Source organism: Rhinoraja longicauda, chromosome 9 (genome assembly GCF_053455715.1).
Source record: "Rhinoraja longicauda isolate Sanriku21f chromosome 9, sRhiLon1.1, whole genome shotgun sequence".
NCBI lineage: Eukaryota > Metazoa > Chordata > Chondrichthyes > Rajiformes > Arhynchobatidae > Rhinoraja > Rhinoraja longicauda.
The window spans coordinates 46,165,403-46,182,880 of NC_135961.1; the positions used below are offsets into that span (position 1 = coordinate 46,165,403).

General features: G+C 40.9%; 1 protein-coding gene across 3 annotated transcripts in view; it reads left to right on the plus strand.

Annotated features, from left to right (window-relative positions):
• The window catches only part of tarbp1 (TAR (HIV-1) RNA binding protein 1), a 159,331-nt gene that overhangs the window by 5,771 nt on the left and 136,082 nt on the right, over positions 1-17,478 (plus strand). For all 3 annotated transcript variants that reach the window (XR_013547647.1, XR_013547648.1, XM_078405386.1), the window contains exons 2-9: positions 843-940; positions 2,853-2,922; positions 3,978-4,126; positions 5,153-5,205; positions 5,290-5,387; positions 6,169-6,304; positions 6,826-6,922; positions 9,713-9,802. Coding sequence is in view for 1 of the 3 variants with exons in the window: in XM_078405386.1 (XP_078261512.1) it covers positions 843-940; positions 2,853-2,922; positions 3,978-4,126; positions 5,153-5,205; positions 5,290-5,387; positions 6,169-6,304; positions 6,826-6,922; positions 9,713-9,802 (791 nt within the window). In the remaining 2 variants the exon portion in view is untranslated. The remainder of the gene's footprint in view (positions 1-842; positions 941-2,852; positions 2,923-3,977; positions 4,127-5,152; positions 5,206-5,289; positions 5,388-6,168; positions 6,305-6,825; positions 6,923-9,712; positions 9,803-17,478) is intronic.

Sequence of the window (17,478 nt, forward strand, 5' to 3'; positions counted from 1 at the left end):
CAGGAGAGGTTGGGCGTGCAGCGTAGGTTTACTAGGTAAATTCCCGGAATGGCGGGACTATCATATGTTGAAAGGCTGGAGCGACTAGGCTTGTATACACTGGAATTTAGAAGGATGAGAGGAGATCTTATCGAAACGTATAAGATTATTAAGGGGTTGGACACGTTAGAGGCAGGAAACATGTTCCCAATGTTGGGGGAGTCCAGAACAAGGGGCCACAGTTTAAGATTACGGGGTAGGCCATTTAGAACTGAGATGAGGAAAAACTTTTTCAGTCAGAGAGTTGTGAATCTGTAGAATTCTCTGCCTCAGAAGGCAGTGGAGGCCAATTCTCCGAATGCATTCAAGAGAGAGCTGGATAGAGCTCTTAAGGATAGCGGAGTCAGGGGGTATGGGGAGAAGGCAGGAACGGGGTACTGATTGAGAATGATCAGCCATGATCACATTGAATGGCGGTGCTGGCTCGAAGGGCCGAATGGCCTCCTCCTGCACCTATTGTCTATTGGCCCAACGGGTCCTCTTGGTCTAGTTTTAAGATAAATTTGTCTGGTTTAACTAAAACTGAAAAGTCCCTGTTGACCTCTGCCCTATCACAGGTACTCTTTTTGCTCTCTACACACCGCTGCCCCAGCCTCCACCCCTCCAAATTTATCTGCAACTTATATGTTTGATTTCTATAATTTCCTCACTCAAATGCAAGGTTATTCGCCAGGAATGTTAACTCTGTGTAACTCTCCACTGATCAGCAATTTCAGCATTTTCTGTTTTTACATCTGGTCTCACTATTGAGGCAAATGTGGCAATTTCCCAGTTTCATCCTAATTTGAACTTTCTTATTTTAGACACGTGCCTTTTCTGGTGGCTGGGTGAAAAAAGCAAACAACTTGTACAATTATGGGAAAATTATATTTTAATTATGGAGACATTGGAAGAAAATCAAGTGAGTAATTTGTGTCGTTTATGTCAACCCCCACTGAAAACCATCATGGTTTACAAATTTCAAATTCCAGGTTTAAAATTATATTCAGCAATGCAAAGAATTTAAATGATAGAGATAGCAGAAATGTTGGATTGTTGACTTTGTGGAACGGTAGTAGTGGTGTATTGTTAGATGTACTGAGATACAGTAGGAAACTTTGTTTGCATACTATCCAGTCAAATCATACTACAGTATACCTCGCTATAACGGCCAAGGGGGCCAAGGGGAAGGGGGGGAATGGTGTCCGTGATTGCCGATTGTCTGCTGTAACGGAGTGAGGGGGGATAAAGTGTGACACGTGGCTGAGAGGGAAGAAACACGGCATTAGGGGAGCGGGTTTAAACAAGCAGGAATTTACAAGCCGGGGAGCCACGGAGCTCCCGGCCTCACATGCATTGCGCCAGGGATGGGCCTGATGCTCACGCTTCTTTCAGTCTGCTCGCTCTCTCCACTCTAGCAAGCCACGAAGCGGCAGCACATTGGGTAACAGGTGGAAGTGGAGGAGGGGGGGTCGGTGCAGCGGGAGCCTCGGTCCGCTATAACCGAAATCTGTTATATGGTGGTCCGTTATTCAAAGGATTTACTGTATATATGAGTTCAATCGTGTCCTATACAGCACTATCTGCTGTACTACAAAGATAAAAATACCAGAGTACAGAATTTAATGTTACAGCATTATAGATTCTGAGAAAGTGCAAGTAGAAAAAATATAGGAGCAGTAATGAGGTAGGTTGGGAGATCAGTACCAGAGCTTTGGTTTATGAGAGAACCACTGAATCTGGTGGTATACGTTTTCAAGCTTTTGACAAAAGAAGATTCGAATGAGTGATATTTTATTATCACGTGTGACATTTCATAGGGAGATTCTTTGTTTTGCACGCACAAATATGCAAAGAGTCGCCACATAAAGGGCACCGGCAAAGTTACAATGTATTCCATTCGGTCTTTGTTCTCTGCGGTCCCACCATACCGGGTTCCTCGGTGTTCTCGGCCCCCCCTTATATGCCGAGTCCCTCTTTGTTCTCAGCTCCCACCCCCCCCATGCCAGTTCCCTCTTTGTTCTCAGTGGAGTGTCCTCATCCGACTTCTGGTACCCACATGGCCCATCTGGTCTCTGGCACTTACGCAGGCCCATCCCCGTTCATCCTTCGGCACTGTCCACGGGCCCATCCAACCTCCAGCACCCACTGGTGGTCCGTCCAACCTCCAGCACCCACCGCTGACCCGACCCACCTCCGGCACCCACCGCGGGGCCGTCCGATCTCCCGCACCCACTGCGGGCCTGTCCTCGACCGCCGCCAGGTCCTCTCTTCACGGCTCCGGTGAGCGCCGCGGCGGCACAATGCGTAGCTCACCGGGAGCTCCCACTCGGTTCAGTTCATCTGGATAGGTTTAGTTTGACGTTGAAAACAGTTAGTATCAGTACGCAATGAGTGAAGTAATGATATTGACTGTAAAATAAATGCATCCAGGCAAGCGAATTGTAACATATTATTAAGCATACTGTACCTGCACTTTCCCTGAGACATGGGTGCTTACGTATCCACTAAGAAGATAAATTTGAGGTTCCAGTGGAAATATCATGTAACAATGATGTTTCCCAGTCGGCCAACATATATGTCACTCATAGCTGTAACGAGTGATATCGGAATTAAAATAATCATGTTGTATCATGTATGAGAATAAAGATGTTTTGTCACCTTACTGATTGTGGTCTATGGGTCAGGAAGTCAAGGATCCAGTTCAGAGGGAGGTACTGACTCCCACCATGAAAACGACAGTAAAATTTAAGAAAATTGCTTTACTTTTCATGTCTGTAATATCTACGCATATTTTCAAGTTAACGCAAGAATTCTTTGGTATTCTGTCTTAGATTCACGTGATCAGACCAATTTTGCCAAGGCTTAAAAGCATCATGGATGCCACTATTTCCAATGAAAAAGGTGATTGTGACACTTTGTTGTATTTTATTCAGTACATTATCTATCAATATTTTAACCCAATGACAAAGTCCAAGACACAGGAACCAGCTCAAGGTTTGATAGTTTATCTGCTTAGTTCCGAACTTGCTAAGGAGAATCAATGCTGGTTCTTAGCACACAAGGTTATCTTAGGCTTTTTTTTAAGCTGTATTTTGGTAATGTCTGAGAAGTAGGATGGAAAGTGCATTTCATGGGGATATACAGTATCAGAAGCATAATCCTATAATCCATTTGTCCCTATTATGGCAACTTTAAAAAAAGTCATTTTCAATTGCAATTATTATGAAGCAAAGTAATTACATAATTAGAAACGGGAATAAAGTCAGCAGAAAACTGTGCTGAACATAACTTGTTGAGGTTAGCAAATTAATGTTAATTATTTTGCATGATTTATTCTCATAAATCGTCTTGTTTGGGAGCTCTTCTGCTGGTTCTGGAACACTTTTAGTTTTCTTTCCATGCACTATAATGCAGGCAATTTCCCATTTTGTATGTAGCTGTGCTTTTGTATGATTTAGGCAAAAAATTGTGTGGAAGTATTCTATATCATGTCTTGACTTAGAAATAATTGTGTATTCTTGTTTTGACAAGCTATTCTGAAGCTATGTCACTGGCATTCGTATTGGTTTTGTAATGGCTAGCTTCTCGTCTTCCGTATAAAGCCACCAAAAAAGCTTACCGTATGACGTAGAAACGGGAGCAGATACCTTCCTTACGTAAATAACAACAAAGAGATCTCCACAACGTAGTAGTTAGTCGTTTATTTGAAGTTGCATTAAAACATATTGACATATCTCTTCTCATTGACTTATTTATGACTTGTTGTTAACTTTGTAAAAATCTAATATCCTGTCATCTCTGAAGAAAATGGATAGTGATGTTTCGGGTCGGGATCCTGCTTCAGACAATTTTCCTGGTTTTGTAATTCAGTTTAAAAATATTTTTAGTAGAACTAGATGGAAGAAGAGCAGCAATTAACATTGATTAACAACAGGGTACATTTATATATCATCTAGGTAATTCACTTTTCCACTCATCTTGGGTCCTTTGCGCTTATAAACGAATGTTTGCAAGTGAAAATAAAACGGTGATAAAAGAAGGCCTGTTTCATTTCCTGGATCTTGATGTCATGAAATATTCAATCAGAACTCAAGAACTGTCTCATGTAAGTTTTTGAAATTTACTTAAATCAATAAGTGAAGGCTCTGAATTATCCTACAACAGAAAGAAGAAAATCATGTCTTTGATTAATGTACGTTACTGGATGTTGCTGCTTGGATCAATATATTGTGATCCTGGTTGTCATCAGGTAAAGTTGGCATCCCGCTTCAGAATCTGTGTCAAAATTGGCAATAATTAACACTCAACTTTGCTGTTTGAGGTTGTGTACAATGAACATAGAGCAGCCAATAATTAACACTCAACTTTGCTGTTTGAGGTTGTGTACAATGAACATAGAGCAGCACAGGAACGTGCCGTTTAGCCCACAATATCTGTGCTGAACAGAATGCCGAGACTAACTCTTATCTGCCTGCAGTATAATCCATTTATTCACAAGATGCTGGAGTAACTCAGCAGGTCAGGCAGCATCTCGGTCGAGACCCTTCTTCAGACTGATGTCAGGGGGGCGGGACAAAGGAAGGATATAGGTGGAGACAGGAAGATAGAGGGAGATCTGGGAAGGAGGAGGGGAAGGGAGGGACAGAGGAGTTATGTAAAGTTGGAGAAGTCGACGTTCATACCACCGGGCTGCAGTATAATCCATATCCCTCCTTTCCTTGCTTACCCATATGCCTATCCAAACGTTTCTGAAATGCCACTATAATATCTGCTTCAACCACCTTCCTGGCAGCGCATTCCAGACATTTGCCACCTTCGATAAAAAAATCACCCTGCGCATCTCCTTTAAACTTTGCCCCTCTCAGCTTAAAGCTATGGCCTCCAGTATTTGATTCTTCCATCCTGGGAAAAAGGTTCTGATTACTGCCATAATTTTATATATTTTAATACTTTTAAGTATATTTATATACTTTTTATATGCGAAATATGTCATATGGACAGTTTCACTTGACATTTATATATCCTTTGCAAGTTTTTATGGTTACTTTTTAATTCTTTCTATCTATTTATTTTTCTCTTCCCTTTTGCTCTCTAAATTTAAATTAATTCAAGGTTTTCTTTCTAATTTAAGTTTTTCTGTGGGCCGGTGATGGATGCCCTTTCGGAAAGTACTTTTTACAGCAGGTAAATGGCCCAATTTTCTTTTTGTTTATTGGCAATATCACTTCTTTGCTTGCCTTGATATTTAATTACATTTTAACTTTTCAGATCTCCTGAACAAATGATTGGCAACTGTCCTGTTTTAGGTGTGAAGTTACAAACATTCTTTGTTGATTTTATGGAAAATATGCCTGTAGAATTTAAAGGTAAGCTGTTCAGATTTATAAAACTTGTTCTGAAAGAGACAGCTAAATTGAATTTTTCTTATGTGTACAATTCAGGATGACACTTGTGTAACTAGGTTTGCCATGATCGTTGAGGCACATTGCGGAAGTGCAATCTAAGCTTTTTTTTTATAGCCAGTGATTTTTATAGCTTCTATAACTTTTCTACAGTTCCTCTTAATTATTTAAAGAAATAGTCATGTATAGCAAACCCTCATTTTAGCGGTACTCTTTATAACGGATTTTGGTTATAGCGGACTGACCAACCAAAGGCTGCCCACTCCACCCCTGGCTCGTGTCGCCTCCCCTGCTTCCTACAGTGCTGGCTGCCGACTCCACCCCTGGCTCACGCCACCTCCCCTGTTTCTTACAGTGCCAGCTGCCCATTCCACCCCTGGCCCTGCTTCTTACAGCATTGGTTGCCCATGCCACCCCGGACATGCGCCGCCATCTGGCTGGACCTTCTGCTGCCACCACAGGCCCCCACAGGTTATTTGGCTGCTTCCAGGCTGTGTCTGCCACTGCCACCATCTACCTTATATAAATTGGCTTATTGCAATAGTTAAATATTGTCAATACATATATATAAATAAAGATACAATATTTTACAATGACAACATATTTGGAAATATTAGTATGTCATAACATGGGAGAAAACCCAGAGAGCTTGGAAACTGGAAAGAATTTGCAGTTTATTTAAAAAGTCTTGTACTTTAACCAATTTATGTGCATAGCCAAAAAATCTTTCATTTCCTTTGATCAGGTGATTTTCTCACAAAGATTATTAAGAGCATGGCTATCAAGCATTGGTGCGCCATCCCCATTTTCTTCATCTCTCAAGCTCTAGAACACATCCCGTCAAGCAAAACCTGGGGAGTAGAAGGCCTTCAGGCTCTTCGGTAAGGAGAATTATTAGGAAAGTAGCTTTAACTGACCCATGTCGATTTTAAATGCAAATTTACCTTTTATTAATGGGCATTGTAATTGAGCCAGAAACTATGTCAATATCGGAGATTGGATTGAAATGGAGATTGGAAATAGAAAGTTGATTAAATGACGCCAGATAGAAGGTAAATAGGAAAAGGGTGTATAATACGATTACAGTTCTGCTTATGCGGGGGTAAGTACCAACAAGAATAGGTTGAGTCATTTATTTTAAACACAACTTTAAAAACAAAAGACCTCTTGGTAGTAAACAAGATACCTTCAACACAAAATACTCCTAATGGCATGATCCTTCCATTTTGTCATGGAATGTGCTTTTGACTAAATACTAAAAACATTAATGGAGTATAGTATGAACCAATGTGTTATCCTTATTATTAAATTATTCTTTTTGACATCAATTTTTAACGTTTGACTGTCATTTGAAGTTGATATAAACATTTTGGTCTTTAATTTTATATCTGATTACTTACAGAGAAGTATTGTGTTGTACTCTGGCCAATCACCAAATATTATTGCGAGGAGCAACTCAGTGTTTCCTTCTACAAACTGCAATGCACCTGACTAATGTGGTAAGGAAAATGTTGCTCTTTAACCTTCACTTAGCGATTAAGTGGATTTCATTAAGGGATTGGACAGGCTAGATGCAGGGAAATTGTTCCCGATTTTGGGGGGAGTCCAGAACCACAGTTTAAGAATAAGGAAAAACTTTTTCACCCAAAGAGTTGTGAATTTGTGGAATTCTCTGCCTCAGAAGGCAGTGGATGCTGATTCATTGGATGCATTAAAAACATAGTTAGATAGAGCTCTTAGGGCTAGCGGTATCAAGGGATATGGGGAGAAAGCAGGAACGGGGTACTGATTGTGGATGATCAGCCGTGATCACATTAAATGGGGGTGCTGGCTTGAAGGGCCGAAGGGCCTACCCCTGCACCTGTTTTCTATGTATCTATGTACTTGGCAGTAATCTTTGTATATAGGGGCAGTTCTATACTTTGATTCAACATAAGTGTCTGAATAAATCCAACATGGACAACATCTAATGCCAAAATATCTGTAATAATGTAAATGATTTGCTGCAGCTGTTTCATCAGGACTTTGCTCCTCTCCAAATACAAACCTGATGAATGCTTGAGTCTGAAGAAGGGACCTGACCCAAAATGTCACCTATTCATTCCCTCCACAGATGCTGCCTGACCTGCTGAGTTACTCCAGCACTTTGTGTTTTGCCGACGAATGCTTCATGCTCTCTGTGCAGTTGCTGGTCTCATATAATACATGTTATAAAGGATAACTTCTTGGAACTAGCAAGCATTTGCTTTTTATATGTTTCCATTTTTTCTCAGCCTTCTGCTTATTGACAAACATTGTATTTAATTCAGGGGAAAACTGGAACGTCCAGGTTCAGGAGCAGCTTCATCCCAACAACCATTAGGCTAATCAATGCAATGAACTCCAACTAAACTCTGAACTACAAACTGCCTTGATTGCATAATGGACTTTGGGGCAATGTTTTTGTCTTTGCACTATATTGTTTGTTTGTTTTTTATACATTGAATTTCTTTTTGCTGGTTATTATGGTGTCTACTGAGTACGATGTTGACATATCTGCTGTGCTACTGCAAGTAAGAATTTCACTCTTCCATTTCGGGACATACGACAATAAAACACTCTTGCCTAACCAGTGTGCACTTTGTACATCAGTACAAATGCAGCATGCTTGAAACATGAAATGTTCATTTTACTTCCATTTGACTCAAAGAAAGCCAATTAGAAGTCTAATTGGTGCTTAAAATGTTCATCTTTTTATGTCTCAACATTGTCGGCAATCCCTTGATTCAAGGATGATCCCATGCTCACATCTGAATTGGTCAAAACAATAAATATTTCTGTGTGAAGAGAGCTGCCTGCAGATCATTACCTCAGTGCTGATGACATTGGCTTTGATGTAAACATAGATGCTAATGTGTAAGAAGGAACTGCAGATGCAGGTTTAAACCGAAGATAGACACAAAAAGCTGGAGTAACTCAGCGAGACAGGCAGCATTTCTGGAGAGAGGAATGGGTGACGTTTCGGGTCAAGACCCTTCTTAAGACGTTAATGTGTTGGTCTGCAAGTCACCATGTGAATGAGATAGTAAATTACACATCAAGCAGCAGCATGGTTAACAGTGTGAGACGTTCAGTTTTTGATAGGTGTGAATGATATCCAAACTGTATACTTGGATCTTGGTGTCATTCCAAGGGTTGAAAATGGTGAATTTGCACCAAAATATTTCTAATGGGAGCCCCTAGAATATTGCAACCTATGCTGAATGTTTACTATAAGCCTAGTGCTCCACTGCTTCAGTGGTCTGCCTTTCAATTATGAATTACGGAGGGCCATTCGCAAGGCTCAGGAGGCTGATAAACCACTGTCTCTTCAAATGTTGAGCAAGAATTCTAGACCGATAAATTTCATCAGAAATCTGCACAGACGATAAATGACTCCCGGTGAGTGCAAGGATGGCACAACCATTAGCTTATTGAACATGAATTCCCTGGAACCTTTGTTTTTTCCTGCCTCATCAAAGATTGAAATCCTCCACCGTCCCCTCCCTCCCTCCCCCCAACCCACTCCATTTGTTCTGTTTAATGTCAGCTCCAGCAAGGTGGTGATCTTTGGTGATGTCAAGGATAATTGAAAGGTTAGTGTAAGACGAAACTGGAGTGAAGACTCACTTTGCCTCCACCATACCTCACTCCAGTGAATGTTCAATTTCTTGCCATTTTTACTTGAAATTCGGTTACCAATGAAAGTAATCCCATTTAGCGTCGCAATAGCCCATGGTAAATTACAAATCAATCAGCTGCATGGTTTACAATGTGAATATATTCAGTTTTTTATAAATGTATTTAATGTAGGGTAACAATGACTGTTTTGAACACGTGAGAACGGCTGTTGTGAGACACTGGGCAAGCACGTAACCCCATGTAAAACACAAGGTGCCTCTATTTTAGAAGTTATAACGAACTGACAAAGTTGTCACTGTTCTTGACAGCTTTGTTCATTTATTTTCCCCTTGCGCTTTTATCCATGAGTGGACATGAGGACTCTTCGATATCACTGTTTGAAAAATAAATCTATGATATCTCTTTATTTGTGAGATCATTTTGTTTTATCGCAAAAATTCTGATTTCATACCTGCTCCACTTAAGCATTTATGTGCAATTTGTTGGCAATTCCTGTATAAACATCGATAACTCTATTAGTTGTTGGTATAACAATGATAAAAAATAATTTCCTGCTTTTGAAATTTCTCATTAATTTAACCCATATAATGAGAATTGATTCTTGTTGATGAATTATTTTGCTCTTTTAGAAAATGGTGACGCTCTCTGACATTGCAAGCTTTCTGACATCCATACGGACTGAAGAGGCTTTGACTCGGGGAACAAAATTATGGATGGAGGTAAGACCAACGAGAGCTTATTGGGCAGTGCAGCCATGAAGAGTTGAACCAGCCGACTGTATTATTTCTTGCAAAGTCCTAATTTCATTAGAATATTTTTGCATTATTGTTCCTTTCCCCTGGCCATATTGTAAAAGTCATCCAATATTTACAATAAATCCCAACGTAACATTCCTCCCTACTTCTGTAATTTCCTTCCACTCTAATTCTGGAGCTGGTGATTATTCCCACTAGTTTCTCTGCCATTGATAGCTTTGGCTTTCAAGGCCCGAAGCACTTGAATCTCACCCCACCCGTGAGTCTCTCTTCCTCTATATCCTCAGTTAAGGCAGTCCATACGTCTGCCTCCTTGACTAAACATGTATTCAGCTGCTAGTACCATTTGTTTGTTTAATGATGTTCCAGTGAAATTGGATGTTCAGTTGTATCAAAGATGCTATTTAAATTCAAGCTGTTGTGACTTCTTAAAGAGGTGGAGAGTTGTTTCTCGCTGATGAGAGTTGTTTAATCCCTTGCTTGCATAGTGCATTAATTTGGAAAAAAATGGTCTTAATTTCACTCAGTTTGCCATTCCCAGGTTAGTCTGGTATGTATGGAAGCTATAAAGTCTTAAAACATTATTAGGCAGTTTTCAACGTACCAGGTTCAATCCTAACTTTGGGTGCTATTTGGGGATTTACATTCTCTTGATGATCATGTTGATTTCCTCTGTGTTTTCTGTTTTTCTCCAACATTGTAAGCTTTGTGCACATTCTTGTAGGTTAATGGAAAAGGGGAATCAAAGAGGAGTTGATGGGCATGGGCATGGGCATGGGAGAATATGGTGTAGAGGTGCAGAGAAATAGGAGGGTTTGGAAGAGAAATATAAGAAAATTTGCTTTCTGTTTGACAAAGGATTAATGTTCGCATCAAGTTGCCTGTGGTCAAGAACTTGTTTAGCTTCCAACTAACTGAATCAAATCTCTTGAAGCTCTCTTATTTTCAGAATGAATTGGCTCCTCCTGCAGTGCATCATTTTGAATTCTTCTTCTACTCCCTTCCCAGAGCCCTCGTCTTTCCGTGAATGCAAATTTTTAATTACATCTTTACACTGTTGTAATCTTTAATCTTTATATCTTAACATGATCGCTCTCCACTCATCCTGCTTTGGTCTGCTGTGCTGGCTACTGATACCGTTGCATCAGAGAAGCAGGTGTTTCATTTAACCCATCTGCCTTTTCACTCTTTGCCTTCTTAGAACTTTAACAAATTCCATCTTTTAAATGACATTTTAGATAACTTTATTTTAAACATTTCCACTTTCATCCCACAAAAAGAATGCCACCAATCTTTTTTTGGTGCTTGGGGAAGTTTTGATTGCAAGTTGCTCTATTGACGTAGATTTTCAATGGTGACTTTTTGAAAAGTAAAATTTCTTGCTTTGAGCAAAATCTAATCAATTACTGAACTAATTTGCATAAAGCTGAGCGGCCTGATACAAAGTGTATTGACCGTTTATCACAGTAACTGATCAAAAATGCCCCAGGGTGAGAGCATTGCACAGGCAGGGATGGCTGGAATGGGCTGTCTTGTGCTTGGTGGCTAGTTGGCAATTCTTTGGGAACCTATCATTGCAATCCTGCCCAAGATTGTCATCACTTTTCCCTCGGGGATTCTTTATAAACGAAGTTAACAGTGATGCAAAAGTCTCAGAAATATATGTAGGATACGATACGATACGATAGAACTTTATTTATCCCAGGAGGGAAATTGATCTGCCAACAATCATAAAAACACAAAATACATGAAACATGAAAATAAAATAACGAGTGGAAAGGATTGGGGATGTGCAAAGATTGGTGAGGGGAGGGGTGGGAGGGGAGTCAGTCTACCCCACAACAGAAGAGGGAGGAGTTGTACAGTTTGATAGCCACAGGGAAGAAGGATTTCCTGTGGCATTCTGTCCTGCATCTTGGTGGAGTAGTGTAAATCAATAACTCAATAAGTGTAAATCAATGTAGCAGTGAAATCAATAATTGAAGTCACTTCTTCTATATTGTACATTCTATCTTGGGTTGTTTAAGAATTCCAGGTATGATGCACCTTTTCCAATGCATGTCACTAGGATGAGTTGAGAGTTTCACAACTTCTACAGATGCATCATAGAAAGCATTCTGTACAGATCCATCACAGCTTGGTTTGGCAACTGTTCTGCCTAAGGCCGTGAGAAATTGCAGAGTTGTGGATATAACCCAGTCCATAATGCAAACATGCCTCCCCCTGCCCCCTCCCACCATTGCTCTTATCAACATTTCAGGCTACCTTGGGAATGCAGTCAACATAATCAAAGACCACTCTCACACCCCAGTTTTTCCCTCTTCTCCCCTTTCCCGTCAGGCAGAAAATACATGAATTTCTGAAAGCACATACTATCAAATTCAAGACAACTACTTTCCCGCTGTTATCAGACTCTTGAAAGGACCTCTCATCAGCTAAGGAAGTGTTCCTGATCTTCCAACCTACCTTGTGTGGCCCTTGCACAGTTATATAATCTGCACTTTCTCTGTAATTGGTACACATTTCCTTTCCTTTCCTTTCCTTTCTCTTTTTGCACCATCTATTTTAATTATGTATGGTATGATCTGCCTGGATAATATACAAAACAAAGTTTTTCACTGACAATAATAAACCAGTACCAATAAAGCAATCTAAGATTGTCTTGAAAATGAACAATACTAAAATGCTTTCTCATTTTAAACTTCTTCTGATTTTTGATATGGAAATTGGACACTTAAACAAGTACTGCAGTATCACTCAGTCTAGATAATTTCATACCCAATATTGCTGACAAACCAATTGTACCATTAGGCTCCTGTAGATGGTGCTGCTGTTGCTTCATCTTGGGGATTGAGAATGACTTGCATCCTCTCTGTTTTTATAGACTCTGCAGTGGCCTGTGTGGAAAATCACGATCTTTGCACTCATAGGGCAGAAGGTGGCTGACAGGATGGGAGGGTACACAGGTAGTTTGTGAGATGGTCTGCTTCCTCCATCACATGTTCAAGGTCGCTGTTCATTCTTGATGCATGGACTCGAGTTACTTCACATTCAGCTAACATGGACTGAGATTCCCAGGAGTCAGTGGAGATCTTTGGTTTCTTCAAGGAAGCATGGAGCACATCCTTGAATATAACCCTCCATTCACTTTTCAAGTTCTTTTTAAGTTCTTCTCAGGACAGAGCTTGGACTAGAGCTTGGTCCTGTTTTAGGACTCGGGTGTCAAGCAAGTGGTCGATGTGGCCTGCCCAGTGTAGCTGACAGAGTGTAACTTGGGCCTTTTTACTAAGGATGTTGGCAGATGTGGAGTAAGCATAAGATGTGAATCGAAATCTGTCCCCTGCCGATTGAAGAATCAAATGCTGAATGGAGGTTGAGAAAAAGGCATGTATAATGGCTTTTTTCTCCCAGGATTTTTCTTGGAATTGTCCTGCAGTGAAGATCATGCCCAATGTGCCCCTTCATGGACAGAATCTACATTGCAATTTAGGCAGCAGGTCTTCAGCTGCTGAGAGAAACCTACTAAAGAGGACGCTGGCAATGATTTCCAGTGTAAGACACAGCAGATAGGCCCCTCTGTAACTATCACACTCGGACATCTCATTTTGCAAAGACAGTCACAATTGCAGCATCTCTGAAATCTACTGCAACACCCTCGTCCTGTTAGAGATGAAGCTATGAATGTGTAACCGGTGAGTAGGAGTTGGTTGGCAAATTTTAGGAGATCAGTGGATATACTCTGTTCCTGCAGAATTGTTATTTTTGAGTTGCATTGAGTAAAGTATTTGTTACAAAACCACTCATTCATGTCCTCAAGAGATGTTATATATCCAGTGGTATGGTTCATAAATTGCAGCTTGACGTTCCTGTAGATGGTGCTACTGCTCTGCTGAGTATCAATGGTCCCAGTAGCATAATTCCCTGGACTTGAATGCTATTGTCGTCTGAAACCTTGCCTTTATAAATCTCATCATAAAACCTCATGTATTGTATTATTTTAATGCTAAGAGGTCATTTCAGACCAAGGTAGAGATCTGGGATGAACACATGGACAAGCACAACAGGCAGGGAGGTGTCCTTTTGATGTAGAATTTGAATTAGGAATAGACCAACATCTAGGGGTAACAAACGGCAATTTTTCAACTGTGTGACCATCATAGAGTGAAGCTCCTATGACCTACCATGGCATATGTTATGATGGTAAAAGTGCTATTTGGCTTCAAGTTATTGCTGCAGACTGATAAAGGGTAGTGAGCAACCCTATATTACCATTTGGTTTAATTACCCCGCTAGTAGAAGACGAGCAAGATGGTTTGTAGCAATTCCTATATTTCTCATTTGTGGTGGTTGAACAATTTCTCTGAGAACTTTCACATCCTCTTGAAGAGGCTGTGCAGGCATTTGGCTGATACATAGCATCTTGCAGCCTTCCTTCAGTACAGGATGGGGGCCATCGGTGAGATTAAAAACCAAACAAGTTGCAAATGCTGGAAATCTATAATAAAAACAGAAAATTTTGTAAACACTCAGCAGATCAGGCAGAATGTATGGAAAGATAAAAGGAGTATCGAGTAGAACACCTTTTATCAGTATTGGGAAAGAGAGAAAAACAAATTAGTTTTATTGAGGTTTCTAAATACTTTAACTCCCTCTCCCATTCCCACACTGACCTTTCTGTCCTGGGCCACCTCCATTGTCAGAGAGAGGCCCAGCGCAAATTGGAGAAACAGCACCTTGTAGCGCGTCGATAAAGGCAAGGAGCCAGGTATTTCGAGAAGATATATTTTATTGTATAACAGTTATCAGACGGGTCTAGTCTGCCGGAATGGCTTGGCGCCCAAACCTTGTCCTTATATACCTGGTCCTGGACCGCCTCCCTGGACTGGTCCATTCCCGTGCCGAGGGGTCGGTAGAAGTATGGCCCGACCCTTGGGAGCCGCCACAACCTCATATTTCGCTTGGGCAGCTTACACCCCAGCGGTATGAACATTGACTTCTCTAATTTCAAGAAACCCATGCTTTCCGTCTCTCTCCATCCCTCCCCAGTTCTCCCACCAGTCTTACTGTGTCCGACTATATTGTATCTCTGTTTGCTTTGTTGTTACCTTCTCCTAGCGAACAATGATCTATTCTACATTTTCCTTGAACTCCATTCCCTTTGTCCTATTTTCACACCTTACACTTCCTTATCTACGTGTCTCCCTCTCCCCCGACATCAGCCTGAAGAAGGGTCTCGACCCGAAATGTCACCATTCCTTCTCTCCAGAGATGCTGCCTATCCTGCTGTTACTCCATCATTTTGTGTCTATCTTTAGTTTTATGGAACTTTTTTAACACATCCTCCATAACAATTATGTCTACTTACAATTAGTTAGTTTCTTCTCAGTTCTGACAAAAAATCTTTGACCTTTGTAAATGTAAGCTCTATTTCTCTTTGCACAGATGCTGCTTGACTTGCTGAGTGGTTTTTTTTTGCGCTTATATTTGGGGGAGGAATTTCCAGAATTTGAAATGGGACTTGAACCAAAGACCTTCTGACACCGACGTGTGAATATGATTTCCAATCCAAAGCTGAATTGCAAGGGTTGTTCTTTTTGTTCCAACAGTACCGCCAGGAATGTATATTTGCGAGAAAGCAAACAATGATGTTCCACCCAAGACAATGATACCAAGCTGGAGTCATAAAATATTCTATAATTGCATAACAGTCAAGAAGTACAGAGTTGTCTTATCCAGCACTTACCTTACACCTTCTGAAACACCATAGAAATGGCCAGCACTATATTTCTAGCTGCTTCATTTTACACTTTAGAAAACTATTGTCTTTGCATGATAAGAAATCTTATTAGCAACCATCTGTTTTGCAGTACATTGGCCTCTTTGTATTGTTAGTAAAGGAAGCTTTGCCTTCATGTCTGTTTGAATGAGTCCCACAGAGACTGGTGCTGTAGAATTGAAGTCTTTAATCAGCACAAGTTGATATTCAGGATGTTACCTGATGAAAACATCGCCAAGAGAATCTTTGTAGAATTTCTCAGAAGAAAGTCACTGTAGCGTGGCGCTCTGGGTCCTCTGCCTTCCTCCCACTTCCCAGAAACATGCTGGATTGTAGGCTAATTCCCACTGAACATCTGATCAACTGGTCAGGATCATTTACTCATTTACAAGAATATAAGATCTTGTACGGCCCATATCCTGGTTGGACGATCGACATAATGTTTCCAGACATTATCCTCGTTGCATCCAACAAACTCATTTATGCCCCTGGCACGAAGGACGTTCCAGTCAATATTGGTGTAGTTTAGTAATCCACTACCAAAACCTTGTTGCTTTCACATTTTTACACAATCTGCCTATGTTTTTGCTCCTCTATCTCCTTTTTTTACAATTAAAACATAAAGTACGTGCTATAACTCCAGGATAAGCGCTCAACTAAAAAAACCAAGCCCAAAACCAAAGTATTATCTAACTAAATACACCAACTTACAATAAATGACTCCATATGTGGAAAAAAAAGCTGCCTACATGTCTATTCTTTAAAAAAAACTTAATCCTGTAGATGCAAGTATATCATTGGGGTCATCAAGTGGGCACCTCCCTTCATTGGTGTTTCGTTGAGTTAGGCCCACAACACCTTGGAAAGGCTCAACAGCTGGTTCTGGCATCCCAGAACAACCCCCCCCTCCCCCCTGCTCCTCCCCCCCCTCCTCTCCCGCTCCTCCCCCCCTCCTCTCCCGCTCCTCCCCCCCTCCCCACTCTCTAACAACCTTCTTGTACAAGCGACTGTTGTGATCACCAAGGTCATATCATCCACATAGGCCCTGATTGGAGGGTGGCACAGTCCATCCTACCATCTCTCCCTGCTGACGATCCGCTGTGATGCTCTAATCACTAGCTCCATTGCCATTGTAAACGCTAATGCGGAAATAGTAAACATTACCATAATGCCCATCTCCAGTCTCTACCATGCTGTCGTAGAGTCTGCTGTACTAAAACACATTCAGACATCTTGGAAATATGCTTTCACTAAATTTACTATTGATTCTGGAACTCTAAAGAAATCAAAATGCACTCCAAATAAGACTATGTGGCACAGATCCAAATGCATTTGCCAGGTCCAAAAACACTACATGCAAATCTCTTCTCTTGAGCTTGGCTGTCTGAATCTGGTGCCATATTACACTAATGTGTTCCAAGCAACCTGCGATACCTGGGATTCCTGCTTTCTGCACTGTGGGATCCATTAACCTGTTCCTTTCTAAATAACTTGCCAGCCTCTATGCCACGATGATAAAGAAATTCTTGCCTTCTACATTTAGGAGACACATAGACCTAAACTGACTTACTCTGAAGACTCTCCTTGGGAATGAAAATTCCCCCTGCTCTACGTCAAACCATGCTTCACCCAAACTATACGCAAGAGCCTCCACGAGAATCTAAGCACATCAGGTGCACTTTTATATACCTGGTAATGGACTCCATTCGGACCTGGGGCCAAAGAAGTCTTTGCATGCCTTATTACGGCTTCCACTTCCTTCCACTTTGGTGGCAAAACATCTAACTTATACTATCTCTCCTCAGGGTGGTATATCTGGAGGGAAACCCATTCCCCTTTTCTGGATCCGATAACTAAAAAGTTA